The sequence below is a fragment of the Dinoponera quadriceps genome, unplaced genomic scaffold, assembly GCF_001313825.1.
Source record: "Dinoponera quadriceps isolate SergipeBrazil2010 unplaced genomic scaffold, ASM131382v1 scaffold405, whole genome shotgun sequence".
Classification (NCBI taxonomy): domain Eukaryota; kingdom Metazoa; phylum Arthropoda; class Insecta; order Hymenoptera; family Formicidae; genus Dinoponera; species Dinoponera quadriceps.
The window spans coordinates 2697515-2709956 of NW_014554754.1; the positions used below are offsets into that span (position 1 = coordinate 2697515).

Here is a 12442-nt window from a genome sequence, read left to right on the forward strand (position 1 = left end):
TATTTTTATGAAAGTTATAAATCGTTGGGTTTTACCTATTGTGTTCATGAAATAGAAATTCATTTGACATTAGTCGTTTGTACTTGGTAGAACCTAACCTATAAATAATAACACCTAACCTAAAACAACAACAGCAACAACTTGAGATTGGAAGAGGCAGATGTTTCTACTCTTGTGCCGTTATCAGTGCGACGATGTTTAGTAATAAGAAGAACAGTTTACCTCCAAGACCGCTTTTGCCTAGTCAGGAACATATGTTGGAAGATTTGAATAATGCTGTCGTGGACGATGTGGCGTTTAAAATCATAAGTAAATACATGCAATTCTCAGATTAAAAGAAATGTATCGATAAAGTCATTAAGTTCACAGTAAGGTGATTTTGCAGTTTAATTTAATTACTACTTTAAGAATTTCTCACGTGAAAAACTTCAAGCAAGATATTTAACCTTAGATTTAATGTTTAATATTCGTATTTCTCCCATCTAGATCTTATTGATTTACGTTCTCATTAATGTAATATTTTAGATGATTTACGTATAAAGGAATCTTACGGCCTGTCAAGTACTAATAATTCTGATGACATATATAAGAAAGTCAAAACCTATTTAAATACTAAACAGCAATTGAAGCAGCTGGAATATACTTTGAGGAAAGAAGAACAACAATTGCAGACAAATAATGAGGAAATAAGGAGATTAGCAGACGACATTAGAAAGCAGGCTGAAGCTGCTTTAATAACATACGAATAATAAGCTCTTTATGATATTAATATTATCTTAAATATTGGTTTGTCTGTCATCTTTGAGATTATATCAAGGTATACATATGTCATGCAAAATTTTAATCACAGATAATCTTTAACTAATATTAACAACTTACCATTCCTTGAAAAATGATTACAGATACATCCTTAAATAAATATTTACTATGAATTTATCTGCGTCATCTTTCTATTATATGATTAAAATACTCAATATGGTAGAAACGCTCAATAGTATCCTATATATGCAAGGTACATTAAATAATTAATATCACGTATATGATATATAGTAAATTTAATGGCAAAATAAGTTTTGTTTGATAATTTTTTTCTGTTGTCAACATTGATATGTAGGTGTACCGAATGGTTGATACACGAATTATTTAATGATATACGGAACATCTTATATAGCTTTCTCAACGAAATTTATGACAAGGCACAATAACAACTTAATATCTAGCGCTACTTATTGAAGTATAATACTACTGCATATTAATTGATCACATTTATCATGGTGAACAATGTATACCATAAAGATGGAATGATTTTGTGCTGCCTCTTGTGTAAAAACTTACAAATTACTTATTATAGTTTTATATACAGAGCAGCTCATTTAACATGGACCATCCAGTTATTTTGATCTAGTCAAAGAGTCATCGAAAATTCTTTTAAGCAAAAATTACCTTGTGATTACAATTGTATAGTACATCGAATATATATATCCAATCTATTGCTTTTTAGTTTTTGCTTTGTGTAGTGGAAAAATCACATTCTCCCAGATTTACGCATAAATTTGAAAAATATATGCATCTCATCAATAAATTCTCTATAACTCTTTGACAAGAATTGCCAGGTACCGCTTGTTTAAAAGTGGCTCCTTTACATATAATTGTACCTTATATATAGTAAAATTACCTTTGTATTATTGTTACGATACTTGAGTGCTGTATATCGCGCACAACTGTTTCAGAAAATTATTTTACTATCTCTACGAACGATTTGCAAAGAGACTAAATAAGATTTCTAGTGATTCACACAGATAGTGATTCACAACAGATAATAATCTAATAAATCATTGTATCTCTGTATATGTGTGACATATCCAATATGGTAAATTAATTGGATCAGTAATCACATATATACTATGTATCAAAATATATAAATGATAAAAAATATATATAGTCTTATAAAATCTTGTAATAATATAATTTTTGCTTAAGTAGATGTTCCAGAGAGAGAGAAGAGAAGAATATAGTGTACAAGAGCAAAAAATTGATGACGCAAGTAAATACCAAAAAGGATGTTTTGTATAAACTATATGATATATGTAAAAGTGTATAATTATAATTGTAAAGGGGAACTATTTCATTTTGTATATATAATAGTGTTTTTGATATTTAGCTCGTTCATCCACAGGTAAATTCAAATCTAAACGCAAACTAATACTGTTACACGATCATTAAAAGCAAAAAAAAAAATACTATTCTTAATGGGACGCATTTGGTAACGTATCAAATCGAACTACGGGTTCGTTAAAGTAGGCACACCATGTCAAACCTGGTGGATATCCTGAAAAAGTCATGTAAGTTCGTTAGTATACATTAATAATGGTAAGCAAAAAATGCAAATGTAATATATTTTACTACATAATTCACACATATCTGATAGTATCTTTTTCTTTTAAGTTGAAAGAGGGAAAAATTTCGAAAGTACTAACGTAAAATTACCAACCAACCGCTTGTGATGATTAAAATATTAAATTAAAAGCAATATTTGCATAGAAATGTTCTTCTCAATACAGCATTCAAATTTTAGATAAGTTAACGACGTTTTCTCTCCGTTTTCCTTAAGCATTATTAGATGCACAAACAGCCACGAGCGTACCAGACGGTAGGAGAATCCTTTATAATTGTAGAATTATAAAGTTAATCAAACACGGTAAGATTTCTCTGCTAAAATACATGAAATATATAGGAATTGTTTCATAAATTCGATATAGTTATGCGAGAGAAAGGAAGAAATCAGCTATAAGTGGAAGTTGATCTTCTTTCGTCCCTCTGTGTTAAATGCCACCAAGCTTAATAATGTATTGAGACCTGAAAAATGGATAGCATAGTCGAAATATGCCTTCAGTTTTAACATACAGTCTGTGTACCCACAAGGAAAATGTATGGCCGTAAAACAAGACGGCCTAGCGTTATCCATTTTATGACGTTGAAGAACTCAAGTTACATGCTACGTTGTCATTCCGAGCGTTACTTTTTCGTTAAAGTGGAAATTTTCAAGACGAGTGCAAGGTATCTTAAGCCGTTATGAGCCGGTGTTCTTAATTTTATCTGCGAGAGGATCAAAATTAACGTACGCTCAGGCGCTTTCTACCACGTGAACATGCTCAAAAACTAATCAAAAGCATGCCAAAGAAGGTGCCAAGCAATAATTGACAATGAAGACGACAATGAACCCATTACTAAGTAATTCTGCAATACCTTTTTGCTTTGATGTACTAGAGTCCTGTCTCTAGATTGTGTATTCTCGACATGCTGCCGTACATTTTCTTGTGGAACAGACTGTATAACAAAGTTAACACAAAGTTCTTCCCGTGAATGTATTCTGTAACTCATTAGGCGTGTAATACTTACATGATTTTAAAGATTATCTTTTTTACGTGCTGATAATGTGCGGATGAGGTAATATATCGAGATTCATCATCTTCCGTCCGGCTGCATGCAAGTAATCCCTCAAAATTAGTGTGTTAGTCACATACCGATGCGTACTACATATAAGTTAGTACAAAGTTTTTATAAGCTATTAAAAAAAATTAAGAGAGAGAATAACATTCATTGTGGTTTTACTGTGTCGTACGGAAACACGACACGATAAAAAAAAAATAGACATATGTAATATATCTTTATTCCACAACATTTTTAACAATCATATAAAAGTGTTTTACATTTTGTTGTATATAAAAATCATCGGTTCTCTGTACAAATACAGTTTCTTTCTTTTTTTTTGCAGTAAGGATGGAATAAGTATATTTTGTGAACATAGTATATATAAAAGTATATATATATTACATATTAACTAGCGCTTATACCTATGCCAATTTTTTTAGGACGGACATAAACGGATATGGAAGTTCAAAGTTTCCTCTAATATCGATTACATCTAAAATCGTTAACAGTGATGTTCATACTGTATCACTTATTTTTTCTTTAACATAATCTTATAACGTAGTTTAGCGGATTATCCCATGTAACATTTACTTCCGATAGTATTTTTCATAATCAGTAGTTCTACACATACATACTTGCACCAAAGAAAATAAAACAAATATACGTATATGCGTATATATATATATCTCCATATAACGTTCTCAATTCTCTCAGCTTCTAGAGAAATTTAAATATTTTTCTCAAATATGCGGAATTAACAATTAATCGTTTATTGTCTTTTTCGATATGTCAGTTCTCTCAATTAAAAATAAAACGTATTCAATAAAAATTCATAATATTCAAATGATATATATAGTATATGTGCGTAATATATCCTGCATTACATCTTTCTCTCCTTAATTGCAGTTTTTTATTTTGTTAAAAATATATGTTTCATATATTTTATATATTCATGGCAAACGTAATTATAAAGACTATAAGTATGTCCGTCTCTTAAAACCAGAAGTAGTAGTAAAGTAGATACGAACGGTGTATCGAAGGTGATAATGCCATTCTTTATCTAATTACACTACTATTCTTTAAGAGAAAGGAACTTTTCCGAATTCTGGTAATAACAATAATATATCTAAGTGATTAATATATATCTAAATGATATATATTAATACCATCTAAATACAACCGCGCAAGTTGCACTTATCTTAAAAAGATTTGTTCGTGTACCTTCCAAAATGGTGAACAATTTCATTTACCATAAATTGACATGACGTATTTCGAACAATATCGTCTCAATATTGTTCTAAAGCAAATTAGTGACTGTAGAGTAGATTCAAGCAGAATTTCTTCTCTATTTTTAACGTTTGTATGGCCTCGAAAAGTGCGATGAAATATTTCATATGAAATAATACAATGACATGATGGTGCATATGATGATGAGACATATTGCTTAAAGGAATTCATCAATATCTAGCAGCATGACCAAATTTTTAAGAATGTAATAATGGATAAGCAAAGCTGAATATAAATGATAATGTGTGAATATATACATAACACATAAAAAGCAGTCATATATATATATATGTATATATATATATATATATAGGATTACAAATAAAAAATGCACTCTAAGAAATATGTACTTTTGTGCTGCATTAATGATCTTATGTGAAGTGCATCATGAATATATCAATTGTTCAATCAATATACTGCCAGTTAACACGTGGAATGTAACATAATACAAATTTCTATTTGTAATGATCAACAAGTTTTACTAGGTAGGAAATCTGTATATTTTATTAACAAAAATATCCAGAGTAGCACGATGATCAGATCTTATTACATTTTTGATTTAAATTTCAGTGCTACAATTTTTCATTATTAATTTTTTCCCCTTTACACATTTACGATCATCCCGTTGCACCGCGAAACTATTGTGCAAAATACATAAGTACAAATACTGAAAACATAAGTGGACGATCATCTCTAGATTGTATCACTGTAATCGTTCATTATGTTAAGAGAATACAATTTTAGGAACACACCTGTCGAATAAGCCATCGTTATAATACATGACAATTTGAACACACTGTATTAAGTCGATTCGAGACATCAGGAACATGTAGTTTTCATTAAGATTTCTATCATAAGAGATTCTAGAGGTGATTTTCTCATGAGTCATATCAGGGAAATTCCATTGGCGGTCACCTAGAGGTGAAGTCTGGCATTATAAAGAATTTGCGTAACGTCAACTTGCCTCTGGGCTTGTGTTTGAGATGGTCCTCAATGAATTGACAGGGGCAACGGGCGGAGACACAATGGCGCGGTGGAACAGACAGACCTGTGACGCCTCTGTCGCGTTCCTGTGAGTCTATAACCAGATCAAGTCTGCGACGCACAAAGTGACGTGCCCAACGAGACGCATACCTCAGCAACAGCAACTCCGCCCGTTCCTGTCAACACACACCATCATCATTCAGTAGCTCCCATGGGCTTGACGTGTGATAGTGATAAGCATATTTTCTTTTTTAAACTGTCGTGGTAATAAGCGAGTTTTAGATATCCCACAACTTTCGTTAGTTAAAAATGATTTAATTCATGATTTGTAAAACTAAACGACATTCTATGGACAATACTATAATCTATTGGTTTTTAGTGAAATTGTGTAACAATGGCGATTATAATGGCCATTAATGATAACTTGAATGAGATATCGTGAAGAATTTTATCATATTTATATATAAAAGACATGAAAGAGAGAGAGAGAGAGAGAGAGAGAAAGAGAGAGAGAGAGAGAGAGAGAGATTCATTGTTAATCAAAATTAAATATGTTCACCATTTTAGAGGTACATTTGTCTTTTAAATATTTTTCATACAATTCCATCATAATATATTTGTGATTCAAATCATAGTTAAATATAAATTATCAAAATCCTGGAAAATTGCCTAGTACACGAGAACGTAACAATGTTTTCCAAAATATATGAAAACTATAAACATGACTTTAAGAATTTTAATGAGTGTTAATAAGCTTTTATATTTGTGTCAATCATTTTGCAACATCATATAAATAACACGGAAGTAAATATTACCGAAGAAAATAATAAGCCGGGAAAAAATATTTATATATAATCATATAAAATTATCATATATAATCATATAAAAAATCAAACAATATAAGAGTAAAGGGTAATAAGAGCCAATTGCAGATCTAATGTGCACATATTTATAGTATATTATAAATAAATGCACATTACATCTGTAATTGGCTTCTTATCCATCCTTTCTTTCTTATATTGAAATTATTCTTATATTGAAATAACTTTCCTTTTTTTTTATTGGAATGTTAAAATAGATTGTCAAAGTAAAGATTATTGTATTATTTAGATTATTTATAGATTATTAAGTAGCAGGACCATATTCAGACTGAATGCTAAGTTGGAATTTATTTTAGCAATAAATGTGGAATGCAGTCAAATACGAATAGCAATTTAAAAATATAAAACTACCAATAAGCTCTGTTATCAAAATTAAGGTTGAAATTCAACGAGTGATATAGTTTTTGTGCATTAAACACACAGAAATTATTGCTGTGTATGTCAGATAGATATTTATCAGATAGAAACACGATATTTAAGGCACACGCTTACCATGTCTGTAACATGGAAAATTTAAATCGGCATAATATATCAATATAGTATAAATTATACTATATAAATTAAACAAAAGATATAGTATAAATTGTATAAATTTTCACCTTTGTATGTAACTGAGAGCATTTGTCATGATATATTATATAATTATTCGTATACTTCAATATTCTTAAGCAAAGTATTAAGTACATTAAAACAGTTAAACATTAAATAGAGATAAATGACACAAGAGTTGTAAACATTATTCTCAAGAAGCTATAGATACAATAATAGAAAACAATGATCGAGATATCAAAAAAGTAACTGCGTAAATTTTCCTACGAACGTATTGAAAGGCTTTAACCACATTCACGCACAATTTAAACGAGTAAAATGTTTTTAGAACTTTTTTAACGGAACAAAACCTGATTCGATCTAAAGTTTATACTTTTCATAAACCTCTATATCATATATTGTGCGATTTGGCTATATATATGTATCTAAAAAAGATGGCCACTTTCATAAATATAAATTACAATTAATTTCCTAAAACTATGTAAAATAATACGTAATATAAAATATAAAATACGTAAAATGACGCAAGTTACAATTTAATAAAATTAGACAGCGGTATTTGATAAAAGTTGCTTTTTCACATGTCCAATGTCTCACATTTAAAAATATCGATATCTCTCTTGTAATATATAAAATCCTATATATTGTCTTGTATTTAGAGCAAATTGGAAGGAAGATCCCGTGCATTGCCAATAACAATAAAATAAGTATTAATTAATTATATAACTTCTGTGCGTAAACATACGTAACCGCAAGTATCTCCTTCTATATATAAACTTTGTATACTTTCCTCTTCTTTATATAAATTTTTATATAAATTTCTTCTTTGAGATATATAAATTTTTCTTTAAAATATATATCGGAGCAATGCTCGTTTTAAATGCCTCTGTCTCTCAGAAAGCTACTCCATCTAGGACAAAAATCCCGGCCCTGAACGCGCGGCTTATTACGTAACCATTCCTCTATATATTGACATGGACACAGAGCAGACGCTAAGTGACGAGGTGAAGAAGGATTTCCACCCTCCTCGTCAACCGTCCAATCCAAACGTCGACGTAAGTAATCCTTCGCCCAACGTTGTACATAACGGCAGAATACTTGTTCGTTCTTACCCTGGTAGATTGTAATGCAATGCATAATAAATGTTTAATACAACTTATCGCAATCGGTAACGGCAAATTTAGCACACTCGATCGATATTTTACGATAGAAAGACTTCGAATATTAAGTGGAAGTCATAGGTGCACTGCGAACCGCGTTCAGTAGGCCACGCGCGAGAATATTTTTGTCTTATCCGTAAAATTGTGTTTACTTTCTATATTTAAAACGAGACTAATTATTTACGCTTTGCGGGAAGAGAACACAGTGTTAACCATCGACGGTGCAACTAAAAAGAACAGGTCTAAATCCACAAGTTTTGCATCGTCTTGCACGTTTATACCTACGAACAGCGGAACAATAGCGCTCCGTTTCCACCTTCTTAACACATATCTCAGCCGATATAAAATATCCAAATCTCTCAAATATATATTGCAAATTAGAAGTGAAATTTAAACGAAAAATACAGAGAGAAATCGAAATAATAAAGAGAACTTAAGACTTTTGAACGTACAGAAAAATATATACGCTAAGATGAGGAAGGAAAAAGGATTAGGCAACGGTTTACCTGTTTACGAGATATTCTCGTGGTAGTGCTGCCTTGTATAACAATGTCACTGTCATCAATGTCCATACGCTGCTGTAATTCTCGTTGTCGGCTTAATTCGCTTGCGTCGTCACCACCACCGATCACTCTACCTTCCCGTTCTTCTCTTTCTATTATTTCTTGTAGCTTTTTCTATCGCAAATCAAACCACTGCATTATTCTCGTGCGTGTGAGCGTACACAATTGTGTAAATTGTCAAACTATTTGAAGCTGTCTTCATTTTGAAAACAAACCTGACACGAATACTATGAAATTAATTAATTTCCGCATGTGCATACATATATATATACACAATAATGCAATTTATTAACTCGACACATATTATTATTACCGGGAAGAAGGTAAAATCGAATCCACCAAAGTTAGGATTCAAATAAAAGATTCGAACAAGAACTATATTAGTGGTAGTACTTACAACACAGTCGGCAGTATCAAAGTATATAAAACACAGATTGACTTTGTGACATGAGATCTTCCCTCTGTCGTCTAGTCCAAGTAATATTTTATGCCTCAATAAATGCTTGTTAACTTGAGCCATACACTTCTCGAGATTGTGGTTGAGCTTTATCTTGATGAACATACAGACAAATATCGCGGCCGCATTCAGGACCAGCCACATGACACCAAGTCCGAACAAAGTAAGACCAGTTACTCCGGAGAATAGCAGACCGAGCAATACAACAAAGGCGGTGAATATCCAGAGAACGAGAATCCTCTTGTAGCATACGTTATACATGTTAAAACGTACATCATTCACAAGTAATTCCATTATGTGGACATAGTCTTCCACTGTGAGCTGCAATATATATCTATTGTATTACAGTATCGATTCTGTTTCTTTGAAATATAACAAAAAAGATGAGATTCAAGCAAGATCACTTTTAATTTTGTAAGTATCTCAACTTAGTATTCCACATTTTATCTTATAACTGGAGAACATCATATCTTCTATTAAGTATAAAATTAAAAATTATCCAAGAAAAAAGAAATATACATAGAAAGAAGTTACATACTATATTTACATCTTAATTTATATTCTCGTCAAATATAAATCACACGATAATGGAGAGAACACTATGTTACCAAATGAGAGATATAAAAATACACGATGAAACATAATATGAACGGAAATCACATACCGTTAGTCCCTGTGCCATTAATTCTTCCGGCACTAACTCCGGTCTAAATCTGGCTGGGGTGATCCATGGCCATCTGGTATTCACCGGCAAGAGAGTAACAATGGTATCACCATTGGCGAAACCCTGCCTGATGTTTCCGATGGACGTACTGATAACATTGCTTGATGTACTTCTGCCATTAGACGTGTCCCTTAGATCGATAGTTTTCAAGGAAGCGCTCTTGGCTTCGGCTGCTCTAGCGTCAGACGGTAATTTCAGGTCCGGGGTGTCGGACGTGATGGAACGGCTTAAACCTGATCTATCTAAATTAATCTGGACGGATTCAGTTGCTATCACAGCACCTCTATACTCATTAGTTTTCTTATCATTAATATCAGCTTGCTCAATACTTTTGCTGATCTTGTCGACCTTCACCGTTACCGACTCGGGCTGTATTACAGCCGGTGTGCCGCTGCTTTTCCTCTCCACATCGGTAGCTTCCTTTGGACCCGGTTCCTCCTCAAATTGGACCCAATTTTTCGCTTTCATAGCTACACCAGACGGATTAGCTGCCGCCGCTGCTGCTGCACTATCGATCGTATCTTCGGAATTCATGACTGCAATGATAACAGACAACAGTCAGGGACGCCATGCCGATTTGCATCGGAACGCACGGCATTAAAAGCTGTCATATTAGCGCGCGTATATTACATAAGCCTCTGCCGACAGTTTTTCAGCGAATAAATCAATGACAATTATCGACGGTGAACGGTAAACCGTAAACGGTAAACGAGACGTGGTCTCCCGCAGACGACCGTCGTCGTCGTGTATCCTCGATCCCCGATCGGTTCGCCGATCGGCATTTAACTCGACAGTTTTGGCATTCATCGCCCACCGGACACGCGTTACATCGCATATGTGCCGATTTACTCGCTCGGGAGTGCAGGGAGTGTCCGGACATGGGGGATCGGAGGCGCGAGGATGTCATCGACACCGCCTCGAGTGCGCGCCTCGGGAACGCATCGGCGAGAAGAATTCCACGCCGCTCTGGAACGAAGGAGATGCGGAATCGAACGACGCGCGAGGAGATCTTTCGCGTGTGTCGTTCGACGGTTCCGGAGAGGCGCGTAACTCTCCGGAAACTCCGTCGCGAGGCATGACGACGACAAATCGACGCGCGCGCGTCATTAGCATTTTCGGCTAAGCGCGCACTTAAGTACGGGGAGGCAGCGCAGCGACGATCGAAGACGGCGAGATTTTTGCGAGGGACGCGACGAAAAACAGGAAAAGGAGAGGTCGAACGTCGAGATCACATACCTGCTGCGATCCGATGCGTCTCATGCCCGCGAGCCCGAGAGGTGTGCAACGTACGAAATCAAGGTGTACGACATGGGACACGGGGCGGGTAGAGGTGGGACGTCACAGCGGTGGGACACGCTGAGGTGGGGTCGTGCACGACGACGCAGGCACGACGTGTGCAAACACGCATGCATGTACGAGCAGGTGTATATCAATGTGTCCGGCGCTGCGCGTTACACACACACACTCTCTCGCTCGCTCACACGAAGGCCTCGCGACGACGACGCGACGACGACTATCAATGCTTCCCCGTTCCTTCATGAAACAATGCGAGCGCGGTATTATTGGCCGTGTGAATGAGAAAATGTGTCTCCTGAACATCGCCGGGAGGAGATCGGCCGATCCAGTGCAGGCGCACCGGACAATATTAATACGCCCGGTCGCGTATACTGTATGTGCGCGTGTGCACACACACACACATATGTGGCCGTATGCACCATATAACTTATTCATCACGAACGCGATACTCCGTGTGCGCCTTTTTTTCCTCGCAATTAGATTCTGATTAGATCGTACTCGCACAGACGCGATCGCGGCCTGTGACCGTCGGTTATTTTTACTCGGGAGGGATTTGCACACAAGCAGAATAAGCTTGACTTTGAAGGTGATTTCACCTGTTTATCGCTTGTAATTCACGCTTGACGTTGATATATGGCGCGTAAATTGGTGTGTGTGTGTGTTACATGTATGTACGTACGTGTATAGCAAGCGTTCTAATTATATTTACGATCTTGTTTGTATCAGCTGGCGAGTCTATGTACAATTGCTTTCAACGTGAACACTCGTTCGATCTTTTTTTCTCTCGACGTAACTTGGGAAGTAACCGATGATCCAATGAGGAAACTTGTTTTTTTTTCATTAATCTCCAGAAGTTGGGTTCCCTCATTGAATCGCGTTAATTCGTTCCGAACTACATCGAGGACAAAATGTTCGAACTGTAATCGAATATGCGGACAATCGAGCAATTGGGTATATTTGTCTATACTTACATCGGACTTTCGGGCGCTAATGCGTCTAACCTGAATTATCATTGCGTTCTCATAACGTAAATGTGTTTGTACGGCACGTCTAATAGATTCTTCTCATTTACAAGGAAATTAAATCAGACTTCTTGGTAACTAAATACC

At 34.8% G+C, this 12442-nt stretch overlaps 2 protein-coding genes across 10 annotated transcripts; one reads left to right on the forward strand and one right to left on the reverse strand.

The window, feature by feature from the left end:
• Positions 1 to 46: 46 nt before the first annotated feature.
• LOC106741384 lies at positions 47 to 1016 on the forward strand. Of its 2 annotated transcripts, XR_001374174.1 has the most exons (3): positions 47 to 309; positions 526 to 817; positions 903 to 1016. XR_001374174.1 is itself a non-coding variant. In XM_014613327.1 (2 exons), exons 1-2 carry the CDS (start codon positions 195 to 197, stop codon positions 747 to 749), a joined length of 339 nt encoding a protein of 112 aa, XP_014468813.1. In that variant the 5' UTR covers positions 48 to 194; the 3' UTR covers positions 750 to 932. The 2 variants fall into 2 exon arrangements, 1 of the variants encoding a protein (XP_014468813.1); XM_014613327.1 differs by having other exon boundaries at positions 48 to 309; positions 526 to 932.
• A 986-nt stretch (positions 1017 to 2002) lies between these two features.
• On the reverse strand, positions 2003 to 12415 carry LOC106741378 (transmembrane protein C9orf91 homolog). Of its 8 annotated transcripts, none has more exons than XR_001374173.1 (7): positions 11274 to 11522; positions 9978 to 10573; positions 9254 to 9634; positions 8800 to 8970; positions 5684 to 5879; positions 3247 to 3480; positions 2245 to 2329 (listed from the first exon to the last, which is right to left on the reverse strand). XR_001374173.1 is itself a non-coding variant. In XM_014613315.1 (7 exons), exons 2-6 carry the CDS (start codon positions 10569 to 10571, stop codon positions 3422 to 3424), a joined length of 1401 nt encoding a protein of 466 aa, XP_014468801.1. In that variant the 5' UTR covers positions 10572 to 10573; positions 11274 to 11523; the 3' UTR covers positions 2314 to 2329; positions 3400 to 3421. The 8 variants fall into 8 exon arrangements, 7 of the variants coding, with proteins under 7 accessions (XP_014468796.1, XP_014468795.1, XP_014468801.1 ...); XM_014613315.1 differs by having other exon boundaries at positions 2314 to 2329; positions 3400 to 3480; positions 11274 to 11523; XM_014613313.1 differs by lacking the exon at positions 2245 to 2329 and adding an exon at positions 2338 to 2856 and having other exon boundaries at positions 3400 to 3480; positions 11274 to 11523.
• Positions 12416 to 12442: the final 27 nt, after the last annotated feature.

Coding starts and splice junctions, on each gene's coding strand:
- LOC106741384 (XM_014613327.1), top strand. CDS start 195: ATGTTTAGTAATAAGAAGAACAGTTTACCTCCAAGACCGCTTTTGCCT. Junction 310..525: donor TGTGGCGTTTAAAATCATAA/GTAAATACATGC, acceptor GTAATATTTTAG/ATGATTTACGTATAAAGGAA.
- LOC106741378 (XM_014613310.1), bottom strand. CDS start 10,571: ATGAATTCCGAAGATACGATCGATAGTGCAGCAGCAGCGGCGGCAGCT. Junction 5,880..8,799: donor CGAGAATATCTCGTAAACAG/GTAAACCGTTGC, acceptor GTGTGTTGACAG/GAACGGGCGGAGTTGCTGTT. Junction 2,330..5,683: donor TCTCAAACACAAGCCCAGAG/GCAAGTTGACGT, acceptor TGACTTTTTCAG/GATATCCACCAGGTTTGACA.